A 13,595-nucleotide genomic window follows, 5' to 3' on the forward strand; every position below is an offset into this window, starting at 1 on the left:
TTTATTTATTAACACTATTCTTTTACTGCACTTTTGGGAACCTTTTTTTTTTCGTTCTCTCCAAATTGCTCCACCCCCTATCGCTATTTTTCTAATACTTCTATTAAAACGGATGATTATGGAATGCCAAGGGTTCTCATATAAATTGATTCGTTTCCATCCATTTTATTGTCAAGAGATAGGGAGTCAAAGGTGGACTAAATTATCAAGCAAGATACAACGTCTTTTTCACCTCCAGCCAGAGTGGCGAGTCGATTACAGGACGAAAACGGCAGCCACGGCAGCAAGGCCCAACACGGCGCCCTCCATGCGAGAAGCACCGCTCGAGGCACCAGTGGGCTTGGGCGAGATGGAGGCGGAGGCCTTGCTTGCGCTAGCCAATGCACTGCTGGCAGAGCCAGCGGCAGAGGTGGCGGAGGCACCGGCGCTGGACGCACTCACGGAGGCAGAGGAGACGGAGGCGGCGGCAGATTCGGCGGAGGCAGAGGCTGAGGCGGCACCGGTGGGCAGGGTGGTGGCGGATGCGGTGGCAGGCGCGTCATCGCCCTTGGCGGCCGACTTCGAAGGCGCTGCAGAGGACTCGGTGCCCAGCGCCATGACGGCGAGGATGAGGGCGAAGCAAGAGACGAGGAAGAGAGCCAACTTCATTTTTGGAGTAGGATTAGAAGAGGGTTGCTAAGATTAGAAAATAATGGGTTGAGATTAGAGGTTAAGGATATGTAAGAGGGGGTTGGAGAGGAGATGTGGGGAAGATAGAGGGGAGGAGAACTGGCACGGTGGGGAGGGGGAGGGGTGCCAGGCCATTCTTATATAACTCGCCAGGCTTTGTTGTTTTCTTTTTCGATGTTCAGTGATTTAGGCGTGTCGATCCATCGTGGACCAACCGCTCGTTTGCGAAATTAATGGCTTCGATGCTTGCAGCCATTATGCGGTTGCATCACAGGCCTCGCTGCTCGCCTGGAACCCTTGTTTGCAACCGCTTGGTGCATATTAGGCCTTTTTCGTGAGCAGAGAGTCGGTGAACCGGCTGGGAGCGGAAACAAGCTCGCGGCTAAACGATCCCTCCAAGCCGCCCCCCAAGGCCCCGCCGGCCACTCCCCAGCGCCGGGGCAAATGACGCAAAAACCGAGCCCACCGGGGCCAGGGCCACAAACGGCTTGGGGGGCGCATAGCGAGGGAGCCTCCAGTGTTTGTTTTGTTTCTGGCCCAGAAACGCGCGTGTGTAGCCTGTTTGTTGCACCAGACCTAAATCCCCTCTGATCATTCCACAGATTAATCAGGGGCAATGAAAACCGGTAGCCTCGCTTACCGCAAATAGAAATGCCCTCTCAGCCTGAGGACGAGCACGCCTGCGACCAACTTTGGCGGCCACCGTCTCTAAGCAATGAAACCCGTTCGCTGGGCGGGCCTTCCGCCTTTCCGTTTCCCGCCCGCACGCATCCACCGATCGGTCAGCGGCGACAGGGCTCCTGGGCGGCGACGGCCGGGCCTGGGAATGGGAGAAGTGCATAGATTCGAAATAAATACAGAAACTGGATATTGAGCAGAGTTGGCCGATCGGGTGCCCACAGGAGGGCGGGAGGGGGCCCGGTCTGGATGGCTCAGCAAGATAGTAGTGCATGGCATATATGCGGCGATCCGTACATCTCGATAACTAAAGGGCCACTGTCATTTATTATATTGCGGGTTCTCGTTGAGATTTTCCTGGATGCATGTGTGTGCATGTTTAATTTTTCTGCATGTAGCCCTGCGACGCGCAAGGATAGACCGATTTTCTTCACAGAGAAATTGGGGGAAGGAAACCAGCTTCCGGGCGGGCTTCGCACAGGGCCGCTAGAGGAGGGAGGCGCTGCTGTTGGGCGCTAGCGCGGTTTGGTCGCCGTCCCCCACCGAGTCCACTCTTGCTTTACTCTCTAGGGCCTCCTATGGCACTCGCCCCGGAGGCTCGCTTTCCCCAGCTTGCTGAAGCCGCGTGGGAGAAACTCTGGCTCCAATATACCAGTGGAACCGCAAAGAGCTTGCGGTATCCCCCCCCTCCGCGCTGGTAGGCAAGCTTATGAGCATCCCAAACCTTGAAGGGATACAGGATCCTCGATTTTGGCCATTCCATCCACCAATCCAAATCGGGTGGCATTTTTGTGCCCGACTTCCAGTCCCCCGTCTTCTCGATTCGTAGGGATACGCGTCTTCCCGGCTTTCGAATCGCGTTTTCTGTTTCAAGGCATCGCAGAAGAATTCGCCACGATTGCTCCTCCTGCAGTATGCATGGTTTATATTAGACAGGTGCCGGAATACTTGCAATATTCACGCCGGATGGGGTTTGATGTTTCGAAGCGGCATTGCTGTGGCTCGATGGATATTGTCCTTGGCTCCCATGGAAAAGGGCGGAGGGCTCTCTCTCTCTTTCTCCAAGACGCTCCTTGCGGAAGCGGGCCATGCCGGAGCAAATACCCCTCCCTTCCCGAGTGTAGCTGCCCATTCAATTCAATCAACGCGAATATTCTGCATGCGGCTCTTGAAAACTTGTTCAAAGCCCTACCCCCCCCTCCTCCTCCTCTATATCAATGCTCAAACTTCTGAATAAAGTCGAACCTATTTGCTTGCATGCCTCTAGCCACTGAGAGTATTGAAAGAGAGGGGTGGGATGAGGAGCGGTTGGTCTGGGTGCGTTCCCATAGCTTGGCATTATATCTCTAGGCAGTGAATCTTCTGTCTGGTCCGTGGAGGCATGTACTAAGAAGTAACAACTCTAACCCACTAGCAGCTCCTCAGTCGACATGTGACTGCCAATTTCACGAATCGTCAAAGATGGCCAACCTTTGATTATCGGTCGGGTTGATCGATGTTCGCAAAAGGCCTTTTGTGGGAATGACCACCCTTTCGCAGAATGACAGCATTGGAACCCCTTCTGGCACACTTGCCAATAATCCAGCGGTAGATGATGTAGATGATTCCGAGTCCACTCTTGCTGTTGCCAACGTGTCCCTCCCCCTCACTTCCCTCTCCTCGGATTGTGTCGATGATGCAACCATGTCGGCCACTCGCGATGATTTGGAAGGGGTGGATGAAGCCAATACCCACGACGATGATGACGATGTCACTGGGGCAGAACAGAGAAGCAACTCTATTGCTGGATACGATGCCATCATTCAATATCTCAAGACGAAAAGCTACCCCCCCAACTACACGAAGAAGGATAAAACCAAACTGCGAGTGAAATGCCAGCGGTACGTCCTTATTGGCGATCATCTCTTCTATCGCCCCTCGGATTCGTCCGATCCCCGACGTGAGGTCATGCCCGCAGACAGGCTCGAGATCATACGGGCTGTCCACGATGATCCCATGTCCGGTGCTCATTCTGGAATCAACAAGACATTCGATAGATTGAGCGCACGATACCACTGGAAGGGCATGTACGACGATGTGAGGCGATATGTGCAACAGTGCGAGATTTGCCAGCACCAGCGTGCCAATACTCAGGAAGGAATGCGCCATAACAGCAAGTGCCAATTGCCAGTCAAGTTCGAGCGCGCCTTTGCCCGCATCGGGGTTGATGTGCTTGGGCCATTTCCACCGTCGGCCCGCAATAATCGGTACATTTTCATGGCGACCGACCAGCTAACCAAGTGGGCAGAGGCTACCGCCGTGCCCGAGATGACACCAGAGAGGATGGCGCGCTTTATTTTCGAGGAAATCGTATGCAGACACGGGTGCACCGAACTCATTCTGTTGCCAGAAGAGTTCTATCACGGTGTTCATGACCATGGCGGCGGGAGTCAAAACGGAGGGGGTTTCGGGCAGCGCGCTTTGCAAGCGCTACGAGAGATCCTTGGTCCTTCGGCCTCGGTGCATGCCGCTGAACACTCCGATATCTTCAATGTCGTTCTTCACAATCTCTTAAGCAAACTCGTGGTCGACTCACCGAATGACTGGGATGCATCCTTAGCATGGACTCTCTTTAATTACCGCGTGTCACGACACGCAGCCACTAACGAGGAACCTTTCTTCCTCCTCTATGGACGACGCGCCACTTTCCCTTCTACTAGCGCCACCCCTATTGGGGAGGAGCTACCGAGTCAGCAACTTATGCTAACCCCCGAGGAGGGGCCTCATGTTTCCGCCCAACCCCCGCTGTTACCCACCACAGCTCTACCCTCTGCATCGGCGAACGTCTCAGACCCCCTTCAACAAATATACGCCATGCAGCTCGTGCGAACACTTGAGCACGTCCAGCTGGTGGCCCGTGCAAATGAAGTGAGATCTCGGAAGCGGCAAAAAATTGAAGGGCAATTACAGCAAGGTTGGGCGGATCGAATTATCAATGAGGTCGAGGGTGCAGAGCACTCCAATGTTTTGGTTCGGGAACATCGCAAAGGCGATGGGGTTGAATCTGTATCGGCGTTATAGTCATTGCTATAATTTTTTTTTCCCAATAATTATCTTCATTTTATTCTCCATTAAATATTTTATTTCTTTCCCGACTCTCTTGTAATTTTCCCCATCCATAATCTCTTTATTGCTGTTATTTTTTCTTTGTACCATTGTTCAATTGACTGTTTATCTGGTTTTTTTTTCTTTATTATACATGTTTATCGCAGTGATTATTGCTACATTTCCCTATATCAGGTGATGGTTCCTGTAAGTCTATGTCGCAGTAACTATGGTGTGCAAACATGCAAAGATTGAGCAACCCCAAAACCATCCTATGTAAAGATACGCGTATGGCTTACCCCAAGGTCGCCGATCCATTGGGCAGAGCTGTCGGCTACTCTCCGTGCTGATCCATTTGAGTAGACAATGCATATGAAACACATGTTTGCATTCTCCCCAGACTAGTGTTGCGCAAATGTCATTACGAATCACTTATACAGAGTGGGAAACTCGAGGAACACTTACTCAGTGGACAGTCATCCCCCGGAGTTTTACACTCTGGGCAACACCCATCGAACGCATTCTGGCAGATACCACATACGTCTTCTATATCTTCCACGTCCCAATGCCAGAATGCCACGGCATTCCAACTAGATCCATGGTTTGAAAAACATATTGAGCAAGAAAATGGATTATATACACGAATGTAATTCTTTTTACCCTACAAATTAAAAAAAAATCGTTTCCATTATTAGCGAATCAATCCTCGGATTACTGCCATGGGTTGTCTCTTGTCCTTACTTTTGATTTTCACTTTCATTATTCGCTAAGGCAGGTTTTCAGAAAATAGGGACGAAATCGACAAGCTTGTGTCTTTAATGTGACTGCATTTAATAAAACGCGTAACGCGCTCTATATATGTATTCCACGTCTCCCCCGTTGTCCATCCAGACCCACGACTATTCATATCGGGTGATCTCATTCCCGTATTAAGGATTATCCATAAAAAACCCTTAGCGGCTCTTGATCACTCTGATTGAGAATTCGACAAAGAAGGAAGGAATTAATAACAGGCACTAGGGGATATCGTTTCAAGAGACAGGCTCCTCACGCCCCTTATCACGAACCTTCGTGTTGCTAAAGCAAGCACCTTTACAGTAGACTCCTGGGCGTCGCATCGCCTTGGCCGCAAATATAAAGTTCATAACTCTTGAGGATAGAGTTGGATGCTGGAAATGCTCAAAATGTTAGTCTGAGATCTGTGGCTTTGCTCTCATCGGCTTGTTTTGGCCGTAGCTTATGCAATCCACGGTCAAAACTGGCCGATTGGCCATTTGGGCCACTTGTCTCCAATCCTGGCCTCTCAACTAGGTTTCGGACAGTCTGCGTTGACAAGACTCATATGAATAAGTAGGGAGAGCCGGGGGAGTTGTGTCATATTAACGGTATATTCCTGCCGATTCAGTAAAATATAAGCTCACCTGTTCCCTTAAATAATTCCTTGTAATAGTTTTCCACTTTGCGTAATTTTTTTTACTTATTCCTCTCTCTCTTGTTGCCTCGGATCTTGAAATATATCAGCCATGATCGAAGTAGACGTTTTTTGGTCATTTGCATTTGGGGCCTCGTTTGCCGCCGCTGCCGCTGCCGAATTAAAACAGGCCGACGAGCCTTGGGTCAACCACGTCTTTGTCAAGACCCTATTGTTCCTGTCTCTGATATTCGGGCCGAGTGGCATTTATTTGCTGTGGGACTTTCCAGGCTGGGAGTCAATGTGAGGCGCCACTTATATTTGTTAATGAGTTGTTTCCTCTTTTTGCTCTTTTGCGCTCACCCAAGCATCCCATGTTTAGGTTTGTTCTTGGCGACAAAAACACAATCCCCGCTATCCTGCCCACGCTCTTCTCGTTTACCAACGTTTTGCTGGGGATCCTTGGCCACTACATCACATGGCGAATGATCAAGAGCTCGAAAAACATAGGCCAGGATTTGAGCTATCATCGCCCATGGATCTGGGCTTACGCGTAAGTGTTGGTGTTGGGTGAATGGCAGCCGAATGCACAGAGCCCCCACTATGAAGGAGAAAGCACTCACTTAGCAATTTTATCTGACCCGCTTTCATATCCCGTAAATAGATGCTTTAATGCCATTCTTGGGATGGGATATTATCGATTTACTTATGCAGGAACCCACGAGGATTGGGCCGCTGGCCGTACGTTCCCCATGCTAGCGTTTTTCACGTCCCCCGTCTTTTTCACGCTCCTTGCCATGGGCGTGGTGTTTGTTCCTGCAATGGTCATCCTTACCGTTCAGTATGCGCGCGTTACGCTCCGGGCCCATCCCAAAATTGCGTACCGCTTCGTTCCCTTCTTCATCCGTGAGGTGATAGTCAGTAGTTCGGTGATAGTGGCTGGGTGGTTTGCGTATATGTTCGGCCTAAAGAGCGAGAGGGAGAGAGAGTACTTCGTGCATGAGCCGGTGGGAATCTACGCGCCACTGGTTGGATTTGGAGTGTTCATTGTTGCCATTTACGGCCTGGTGCTATTGCCTTTTGCTTATGTTGCTCTCCTGGAGCAGTTCACGGCACCTAAGGAAAAGACAAAATGAACTTTTTTGACCTTCTGCTAATAACTATGGTTGCCTATTATTTGTCCCTACTTTATTCGTGCTTTGTATTTTACCATGGGTGAACAGGACCAAGCATAATTACTCTATCTCCCCTTTTTTTTCCAACTTCATTCGACTGTAGAGACCTCGTCTAATATGCATTCATAATCTGTAATGACCTTTCACATGATTTTTATTGAAATACACGCTAGTTTGCTCCTCTCAACCCTTCTATCACGAAAAAATTGGATTCCAGCAACACTACCAGATGAATCTGAATTAAAAATTTATTTTGTTCGAATAAAATATACATCAAAAAAAAAAAAATTGTTCGCTTTCAAAGGGGTGGAAGGACCTTTAGGAAGTGGAAAAAACAAGGAGTGCCCGGGGGATTTAGTTCCTAGGGTCGAGAAGAGGAGAGTGAATAGAGGTGTCGGCGGAGTGCTTAAGAAAGTTTGAACTTACTTCTTCACAATCTGTACAACGTCTTCGTCCTGCAATACATGGTCCTTGCCACATTTCTGCGGTGCATGTTTAACCGAGGCTCCCCACACATTCGCACTATCGATCGAGTGAAGGGTGGATTAGCTGAATTCAATGGCATTCTGCTTGCCCAAAATAATGAGCGGCTACTTACTATTTGAATTGGCTGAGGATGGCTTTGTGAATTGTGTTGCAGAAGTCTTCAATCGTGCTTGCATCCCGTTTAAGAACCACAGGGGCTGTGTAGTCGGGCAGCTGGCCTTTAGGTTTAGTGTAGCTGCAAAAAACCCCGGACAAGTTAGTTATCTTTTGACGAAGGCTGTATAAAGGGCATCTTACATTCGCACAAGGTCTAGCTTCTCCCACATCACTTCTAATAGTTCATCAAAATTCCACTCTAATAGAAAGGGAGCGCTTAGCAGAAATGAAGGCAGTCAGGAGATCCGATGAAAATTACCATGGTGGGCAGAGATAGGGACTGCGTGTGGAATCTTGTAAATCATGTCAAGCTCTTCGATGGAGATTTGATCGATCTTGTTAAGTACATAAATGGCTGGAATATAGATCCGATTGCTGGACACAAAATGGAAAGGATGAGTAATGGAGAGAGAGGTGTTGAAAAAAAAAAGCCCAGCATCTCACCCCTCAATAACGTCAATGAACTCATCCACAGTGGGGTCGCATCGGAAGGAAATATCGGCGTTATGGATGCGGTATTCGGCGAGCACAGCCTTAATTTCATCTTGGTCAAGATGCGTTAACGGAACGGTGTTCGTGATGTTGATGCCTCCTTTTTCCTTCTTTTTGAAAGAGATATTGGGGGGTGACTTGTTCAGTCGAATTCCATACCCTTCAAGTTCGCGCTCAATAATGTATTTGTCGGTGAGGGGTTTCAAAACATCTAGCACAAGGAAGATCAGGGAGCATGTGCGTGCAACTAAGGGGGGGGGAATGCAGGATATAGGGTTAGTCTTCCAATCCATAAGTGGCAAGATGACGCAACGAAATGAAGAAAGAAAAAACGCACCAGCAATAACTTGGCGACCACGACCCTTGCCATCTTTGGCGCCTTCCAAAATACCGGGCAAATCAAGCATTTGGATCTTGGCACCTTTGTACATGATGATACCTGGCACAGTTGTCAAGGTTGTGAATTCATAGGCGGCAGCTGTTGAAAATTGAAAATGAACATTAATATCGTGTTTTCTTGGCACTTTGCAAAAAGTCTCAATTCCATTTTTTTCAAGCAACATTACCTTCCGAATGGACGCCAGTCAACTTTGACATCAGAGTGGATTTGCCCACTGAGGGGAAACCCACGAACCCTACACGCGCCACGCCCTGTTTTGCAACTTCAAAAGACACACCACCACCACCACCGCCACCACCTCCAGGCTGGGTGAGCAGTTCACGTCGCAATTTTGCAAGCTTCGCCTTGAGCTGACCCAAATGGAAAGCAGTGGCTTTGTTCCTCTGGGTCTTGGCCATTTCGGCCTCGATCTGAGCGATCTTCTCGATTGTCTGTATTCAAATCCAAAAAGAGCGATGAGTCAAATTTAAGAAATACTCGAGATGTGTAATAGGAGCTTACCGTCATCGTGCCTGACTAAATCTTCACGATCAAATGATCTGGGTAGAAAAAAAAATGATATAGGTAAACTATCGGTGTTTGTTTGTTTAAATCGTGATGTCATTGAAGGCGCAGCACCCTACATTTGATCCTATGAGTTTAGAGATTAATTAGTCATTAAAAGGGAATTCGTCTGCAGTTTTCGATTTTAAACTCGATGTATCCGAATCAGATAAGTCATATTAATTTTCAATGTAGATGAGAAACGTGAATATACAATGGAAGAATTGAGTGGACATATTTGTTAGAGGTTTTCTGAATATCCGAGAGGGATTTTACAGAAGTGAGCAGAAATTCTTTCGGGGCGTCACAGCGGGGAGGGGTGCACACTGCTTTTTCATATGACAATGGCACTTCTCTCATTATAGAGTCCCTGGTTAGATTCAGACAATATTGGTACAATTGAAAAGAAAACAGACTAAATAAAATCATCGTCCACAGGTTGTGAATTTCGCTTTCGCTTTTTCGCTCTTGAGTTGGTCAACTTGGGGGTAGAATCTTGACAAATAAGGAAAAAGCAATATAAACAATTGATTGAGGATTAGATGTAAAAATCATATATACCACTCGGTTCGTCGGATAGTGTCGATGGCTGCGATTGTGCCGGCGTCGAGTCGAGAGCTTCTGACTCTCCGGACTCGTCCTCTTGAGCCTTCTTCTTTGCCTCTCTTTGTCTGATCTGCTCTATTAGTTCAGAAAATTGATCTGCATATTTTTCAAGTGCAATGTTGTTAGGGATAATATGGAGATATTTGCTAACAATAGAAGAGTCAAGTAGTGGGTAGTAAATACAAAAGGATATCATGTGCAGCCGCCTCCTGTTCGGTAGAGATTCGACCAGGCTTTTTGTTGTTTTTTTCTTTGGTATAAATACGTTCCAGCGTTTCTAGCTCCTTCAGAAGTTCGGCATGACTTCGAGGTTTTTGGGAATCACAGTTGGCATTATGCAAATTCAGGAATTCGCGATGACGATATTGAAGTAATTGTCGGTCCCCATTTGTTGGTAGATTCAAATCCTTTGTGCCAGAAAAAAGGGAATAGGGTTGATAAGATGAATGGGGTGAGACTTTTAGCAGAAAATAGGTTACCTTCAGAATCTTTCGTAATTGTTTGTCCGTGTATACTGAGTAGCAGAGTTTCGTCAGTTTAGTTCGAGTCCTTAAAGCATATGAATAAAACATAAATTAAACATGCTCCTCTATAAGTGAATAGAGAATGATAGGATACCCATTCGAACTACTGGGTGTTGATAGTGTATTGATTGCTGAAGGTGATGAAGCGGGTGAAGATGTTGGTGGGTTGGATTTCATAAGACAGCGATCCAAATGTGAATTTATATCAGAGGGAGAATAGAGGTTTCCGCATATCGGGCACGGAAAGCCGGTACCTTGTCAAGATAAGTTGGGATCAGCCAAGATAGAGAGAGGATGTAGAAAAAAAAAATAGCAAGGACTACCAGTTGAAGTGCTTCGTTGCTTAGTTTGAGGAAGTACACCTTGGGAGTCTAACTCTTTAGTTGATATTTTTTCTGATTTCTCGGTTATAGCAGTAGCTGAATCAGTGTCGTTATTTACTTTCAAGAAGTGACCTTTTAAGAGAAAAGATCTAGCAAAGAGCAGTATAAAGGCTATATTAGTATATTGCGGCGTTTGCGAGTAAAACAGCATAAAATGGGGTACGCAAAGTATTGTATCTGGCTGGAACTGAAATGACAGAAGTTAATAGAAGAGGAGCTACGAACCTTAGGCGAGAAAACGATTGAACGAGATCGTCAAGTAGTATGTTTTTTTGTATATGTGATTCTTCAGAAGGAGTGCGACATACCGGGCAGACTTCGGCAAGATTCAAGCTACGACGGATGCACAGAGAACAAAAGTTGTGGGAGCACTTAATAAGCATTACAGCAGCCTGGAAATGATCTTTGCAGATTGGGCAGCGTAGCTTGTGATCAATGTCGCTCAGTTCTGGGGACGACCACTCTGATGGATCTTTTTCCATTTTCTCGAGTACATTAGCTAATGTTATATTTGAAAACAATCGAATTTTTTTGAAAATGGTAATGAAGACGCGACGCGTAAATTTCCTGCGCCATACATTCTGACAAATTAAACAACTCGCGTTTTCATTAATAAATATGCTGCCAAAATCAGACGCGCAAAGGCAAGCACTATTTATTTTTGGAGGATGCCATCTAATGAATAGAATAGGAGAATCGGAATGTTTAATTACGGCTTCGGTCTCGTTTATGACTAGTAATATTTCTAGTTTTGCGATGTGTTGGTGGGTATACACGTTTGAAACATCCAATATTATGTGCGTCTCTCTCACTTATTTGAGGATGAAAAAAATTACAAAAAGTCGGTGCTTTTTATTCTATCGTAAACTTGTCTTAGGTTGCCTAGTTTCTACGAACGAATTGTCTAGGTAATTCAAATATATATACCGCATGTGGCCACTGAGTGCTCTGACAATGTCCACCACAGCCAGCAATTCTAGTAATGAATGTTTCTTTACAGGGTCGCCTCAATAACGTGAACGCCTTCCTTTTCTAGCAATTCCATAATGGGGTTATTAATCTCAGGAGTCATAGGTGCGAGGACACCGCGCTCTTTGAGAACCCCATCCAGGATGAGCTGCACAGCAATCCCACAGGGGACACCGACTGTTCGAGCCATCGCACTGTCTCCACCTGGAACTCCATACTCAAGTAATGTAGAAGTACGCGTTTGCTGTCCAATAGTAAGGTGAGTTTAGTTTTAATTACAAACTTGCACGGGCGAAGGGGCCTCATTTACCTTGGTGCCATCCTTTAGCTCTACTTCGAATTTATGCTGGAGCATAATCATATCACGCTCGCGCTCCCCATAGCTCATCTTCTCTTCGAGAGTTGCACACAAGGTATCTAAGTAGTTTCCGCGGCGATGCACAGGTGTTTGTGAGAAAAGTCCAAGCCTGGATATCCGTAAAGTAGATAAGCGTGAATGTGAAATTACATGGAAATAGAATCCAATATAATCTTACCATTTCATCCCTTCAAGGACACGCTCCACTTGCTCGGAGGGGAGATTTAATTTGGCAATGATCGAATTTCGTAATTTGCTAATCAGCGGAGTATAAGCCGGTTTAGTATAAATGTGAATCTTGAAAAGGCTGTGCTCAAAATAAAATACCTTTCTTCTGTGCTATTGACATTCAAGAGCTGAGCAAGCGTTTGCGCCCAAGTGATTTCAGAAGACTCCTTCTGCAAGAAAGCGACTTCAGTGTCGTCTAGCAGGCCAATATCAACAAGGGCCTTGATAAATTCAGGGAAGCCTTGGTAGCGAAGGGTTCCGCGACAGATAGTGTGGGCCTCAGGGATATTGTAGCGTTCTTTGTACGGAGTGCTGTCGCGATTTGCGTACGCGACAAAAGCAAACGCAGGATAGATATAATACGGCTTAGCCGAAGACATCAATTCCTTCCCTGGGATCTCGACGACCTGGAAGTAAAGCGCAGTCGCGAATTAGTTTCAAATAAATGGGTAGTATAGCGAACTAAGCAAATATTAACCTTGCCGTTCTCATAGAACTTGGCATTATTTTTCAACGCCAGAAGAACCCCCCTCGATGACCAGCTGAATTTGTAGCCAAGAGGATTATTAGAGGCCTCAGGAGCGGGCAAACCACCGCAGAAAGAGAGGAAGGAGAGGATTTTTCCACCTTCCTTGTGGACTTCATCAATAGTTTTCACGGCGTATAAGTGGTCAATTCCGGGATCGAGTCCAATCTCGTTCATGACCGTGACTCCTGCTTGCTTTGCACTTAACAGAGGAAAATGGAGTGGATATTCAAGTCTATACAAGCATCCATTATACAATTGAACTTACGCTTCATCAAAAGCCATCATTGCTGGAGAGACATAAGATGTCGTAACAACGTGCTTCTTAAACTTGATAGCTGTTTTGATGACGGTCGCATGATGAATATAAGGAATCAAGCTAAAGATATAATTTAGTTAAGAAACGCGGATTTACAGCTGAAAATTAGTCAGCCTTACCTAATGACAAGATCGTGCTGAGAAACCAACTCATCAAAAGCTTTCTCATCGTTAATATCGAGAGAGACAGCTTTCGTGCGCTCAAATTGTTGGGCAAGGGCTTGAGCTTTTTCAATTCGCCTCGAGGCTAATTAGGAAAAAAATAAAAATGCGTTATATAGAGTTCAGTAACAAATGAAAGAGAGAAGAAGAACTACCAATCGTGATGTGATTCTCGGGACGACGCAGAATATATTCGGCAGCAGGGCGGGCAACGTAACCTGCACCAAGGAGCAGAATGTTCCTAAGTAGGGAATAGTTATAAGCCGATTGAGAAATGCTGCTGATTAAGGGAGACTACATACTTTTGGGATGCCATGTTGTTTTGCTTTTATAAAAGTGGTTCTATTTAGTATCGAGGTGAGTTAGAGAGTTGAGACGTAAGATATATCTTAATCAAAGCTCTGATTATCTGTGGGAAAATCAATCT

General features: G+C 46.4%; 8 protein-coding genes across 8 annotated transcripts; 2 read left to right on the forward strand and 6 right to left on the reverse strand.

Annotated features, from left to right (window-relative positions):
* Positions 1–255: 255 nt before the first annotated feature.
* Positions 256–648, reverse strand: VTP21DRAFT_10676 (uncharacterized protein; the record flags this gene model as incomplete). The annotated part of the gene is made up of 1 exon (XM_069390038.1): positions 256–648. The coding sequence occupies one exon, from the start codon at positions 646–648 to the stop codon at positions 256–258; it is 393 nt and encodes a 130-aa protein (XP_069253299.1).
* Positions 649–990: 342 nt separating this feature from the next.
* Positions 991–2,479, reverse strand: VTP21DRAFT_10677 (uncharacterized protein; the record flags this gene model as incomplete). Its single annotated transcript, XM_069390039.1, has 4 exons — positions 991–1,245; positions 1,310–1,654; positions 2,000–2,211; positions 2,296–2,479. The coding sequence occupies 4 exons, from the start codon at positions 2,477–2,479 to the stop codon at positions 991–993; spliced, it is 996 nt and encodes a 331-aa protein (XP_069253300.1).
* A 389-nt stretch (positions 2,480–2,868) lies between these two features.
* VTP21DRAFT_10678 (uncharacterized protein) lies at positions 2,869–4,407 on the forward strand (the record flags this gene model as incomplete). Its single annotated transcript, XM_069390040.1, has 1 exon — positions 2,869–4,407. The coding sequence occupies one exon, from the start codon at positions 2,869–2,871 to the stop codon at positions 4,405–4,407; it is 1,539 nt and encodes a 512-aa protein (XP_069253301.1).
* A 237-nt stretch (positions 4,408–4,644) lies between these two features.
* On the reverse strand, positions 4,645–5,338 carry VTP21DRAFT_10679 (uncharacterized protein; the record flags this gene model as incomplete). Its single annotated transcript, XM_069390041.1, has 4 exons — positions 4,645–4,658; positions 4,731–4,832; positions 4,897–5,021; positions 5,325–5,338. The coding sequence occupies 4 exons, from the start codon at positions 5,336–5,338 to the stop codon at positions 4,645–4,647; spliced, it is 255 nt and encodes an 84-aa protein (XP_069253302.1).
* A 616-nt stretch (positions 5,339–5,954) lies between these two features.
* On the forward strand, positions 5,955–6,978 carry VTP21DRAFT_10680 (uncharacterized protein; the record flags this gene model as incomplete). Its single annotated transcript, XM_069390043.1, has 3 exons — positions 5,955–6,145; positions 6,225–6,395; positions 6,507–6,978. The coding sequence occupies 3 exons, from the start codon at positions 5,955–5,957 to the stop codon at positions 6,976–6,978; spliced, it is 834 nt and encodes a 277-aa protein (XP_069253303.1).
* A 393-nt stretch (positions 6,979–7,371) lies between these two features.
* On the reverse strand, positions 7,372–9,058 carry VTP21DRAFT_10681 (uncharacterized protein; the record flags this gene model as incomplete). Its single annotated transcript, XM_069390044.1, has 9 exons — positions 7,372–7,378; positions 7,444–7,539; positions 7,616–7,738; positions 7,801–7,858; positions 7,919–8,034; positions 8,104–8,398; positions 8,489–8,629; positions 8,718–8,982; positions 9,053–9,058. The coding sequence occupies 9 exons, from the start codon at positions 9,056–9,058 to the stop codon at positions 7,372–7,374; spliced, it is 1,107 nt and encodes a 368-aa protein (XP_069253304.1).
* A 451-nt stretch (positions 9,059–9,509) lies between these two features.
* Positions 9,510–11,089, reverse strand: VTP21DRAFT_10682 (uncharacterized protein; the record flags this gene model as incomplete). The annotated part of the gene is made up of 7 exons (XM_069390045.1): positions 9,510–9,589; positions 9,656–9,811; positions 9,894–10,107; positions 10,180–10,249; positions 10,319–10,478; positions 10,548–10,696; positions 10,833–11,089. 7 exons carry the CDS (start codon positions 11,087–11,089, stop codon positions 9,510–9,512), a joined length of 1,086 nt encoding a protein of 361 aa, XP_069253305.1.
* Positions 11,090–11,601: 512 nt separating this feature from the next.
* On the reverse strand, positions 11,602–13,484 carry VTP21DRAFT_10683 (uncharacterized protein; the record flags this gene model as incomplete). The annotated part of the gene is made up of 9 exons (XM_069390046.1): positions 11,602–11,820; positions 11,887–12,043; positions 12,113–12,190; positions 12,262–12,569; positions 12,641–12,890; positions 12,957–13,067; positions 13,127–13,253; positions 13,324–13,409; positions 13,471–13,484. The coding sequence occupies 9 exons, from the start codon at positions 13,482–13,484 to the stop codon at positions 11,602–11,604; spliced, it is 1,350 nt and encodes a 449-aa protein (XP_069253306.1).
* Positions 13,485–13,595: the final 111 nt, after the last annotated feature.

This window comes from Calcarisporiella thermophila, assembly GCF_041956535.1.
Source record: "Calcarisporiella thermophila strain CBS 279.70 unplaced genomic scaffold VTP21scaffold_7, whole genome shotgun sequence".
Classification (NCBI taxonomy): domain Eukaryota; kingdom Fungi; phylum Calcarisporiellomycota; class Calcarisporiellomycetes; order Calcarisporiellales; family Calcarisporiellaceae; genus Calcarisporiella; species Calcarisporiella thermophila.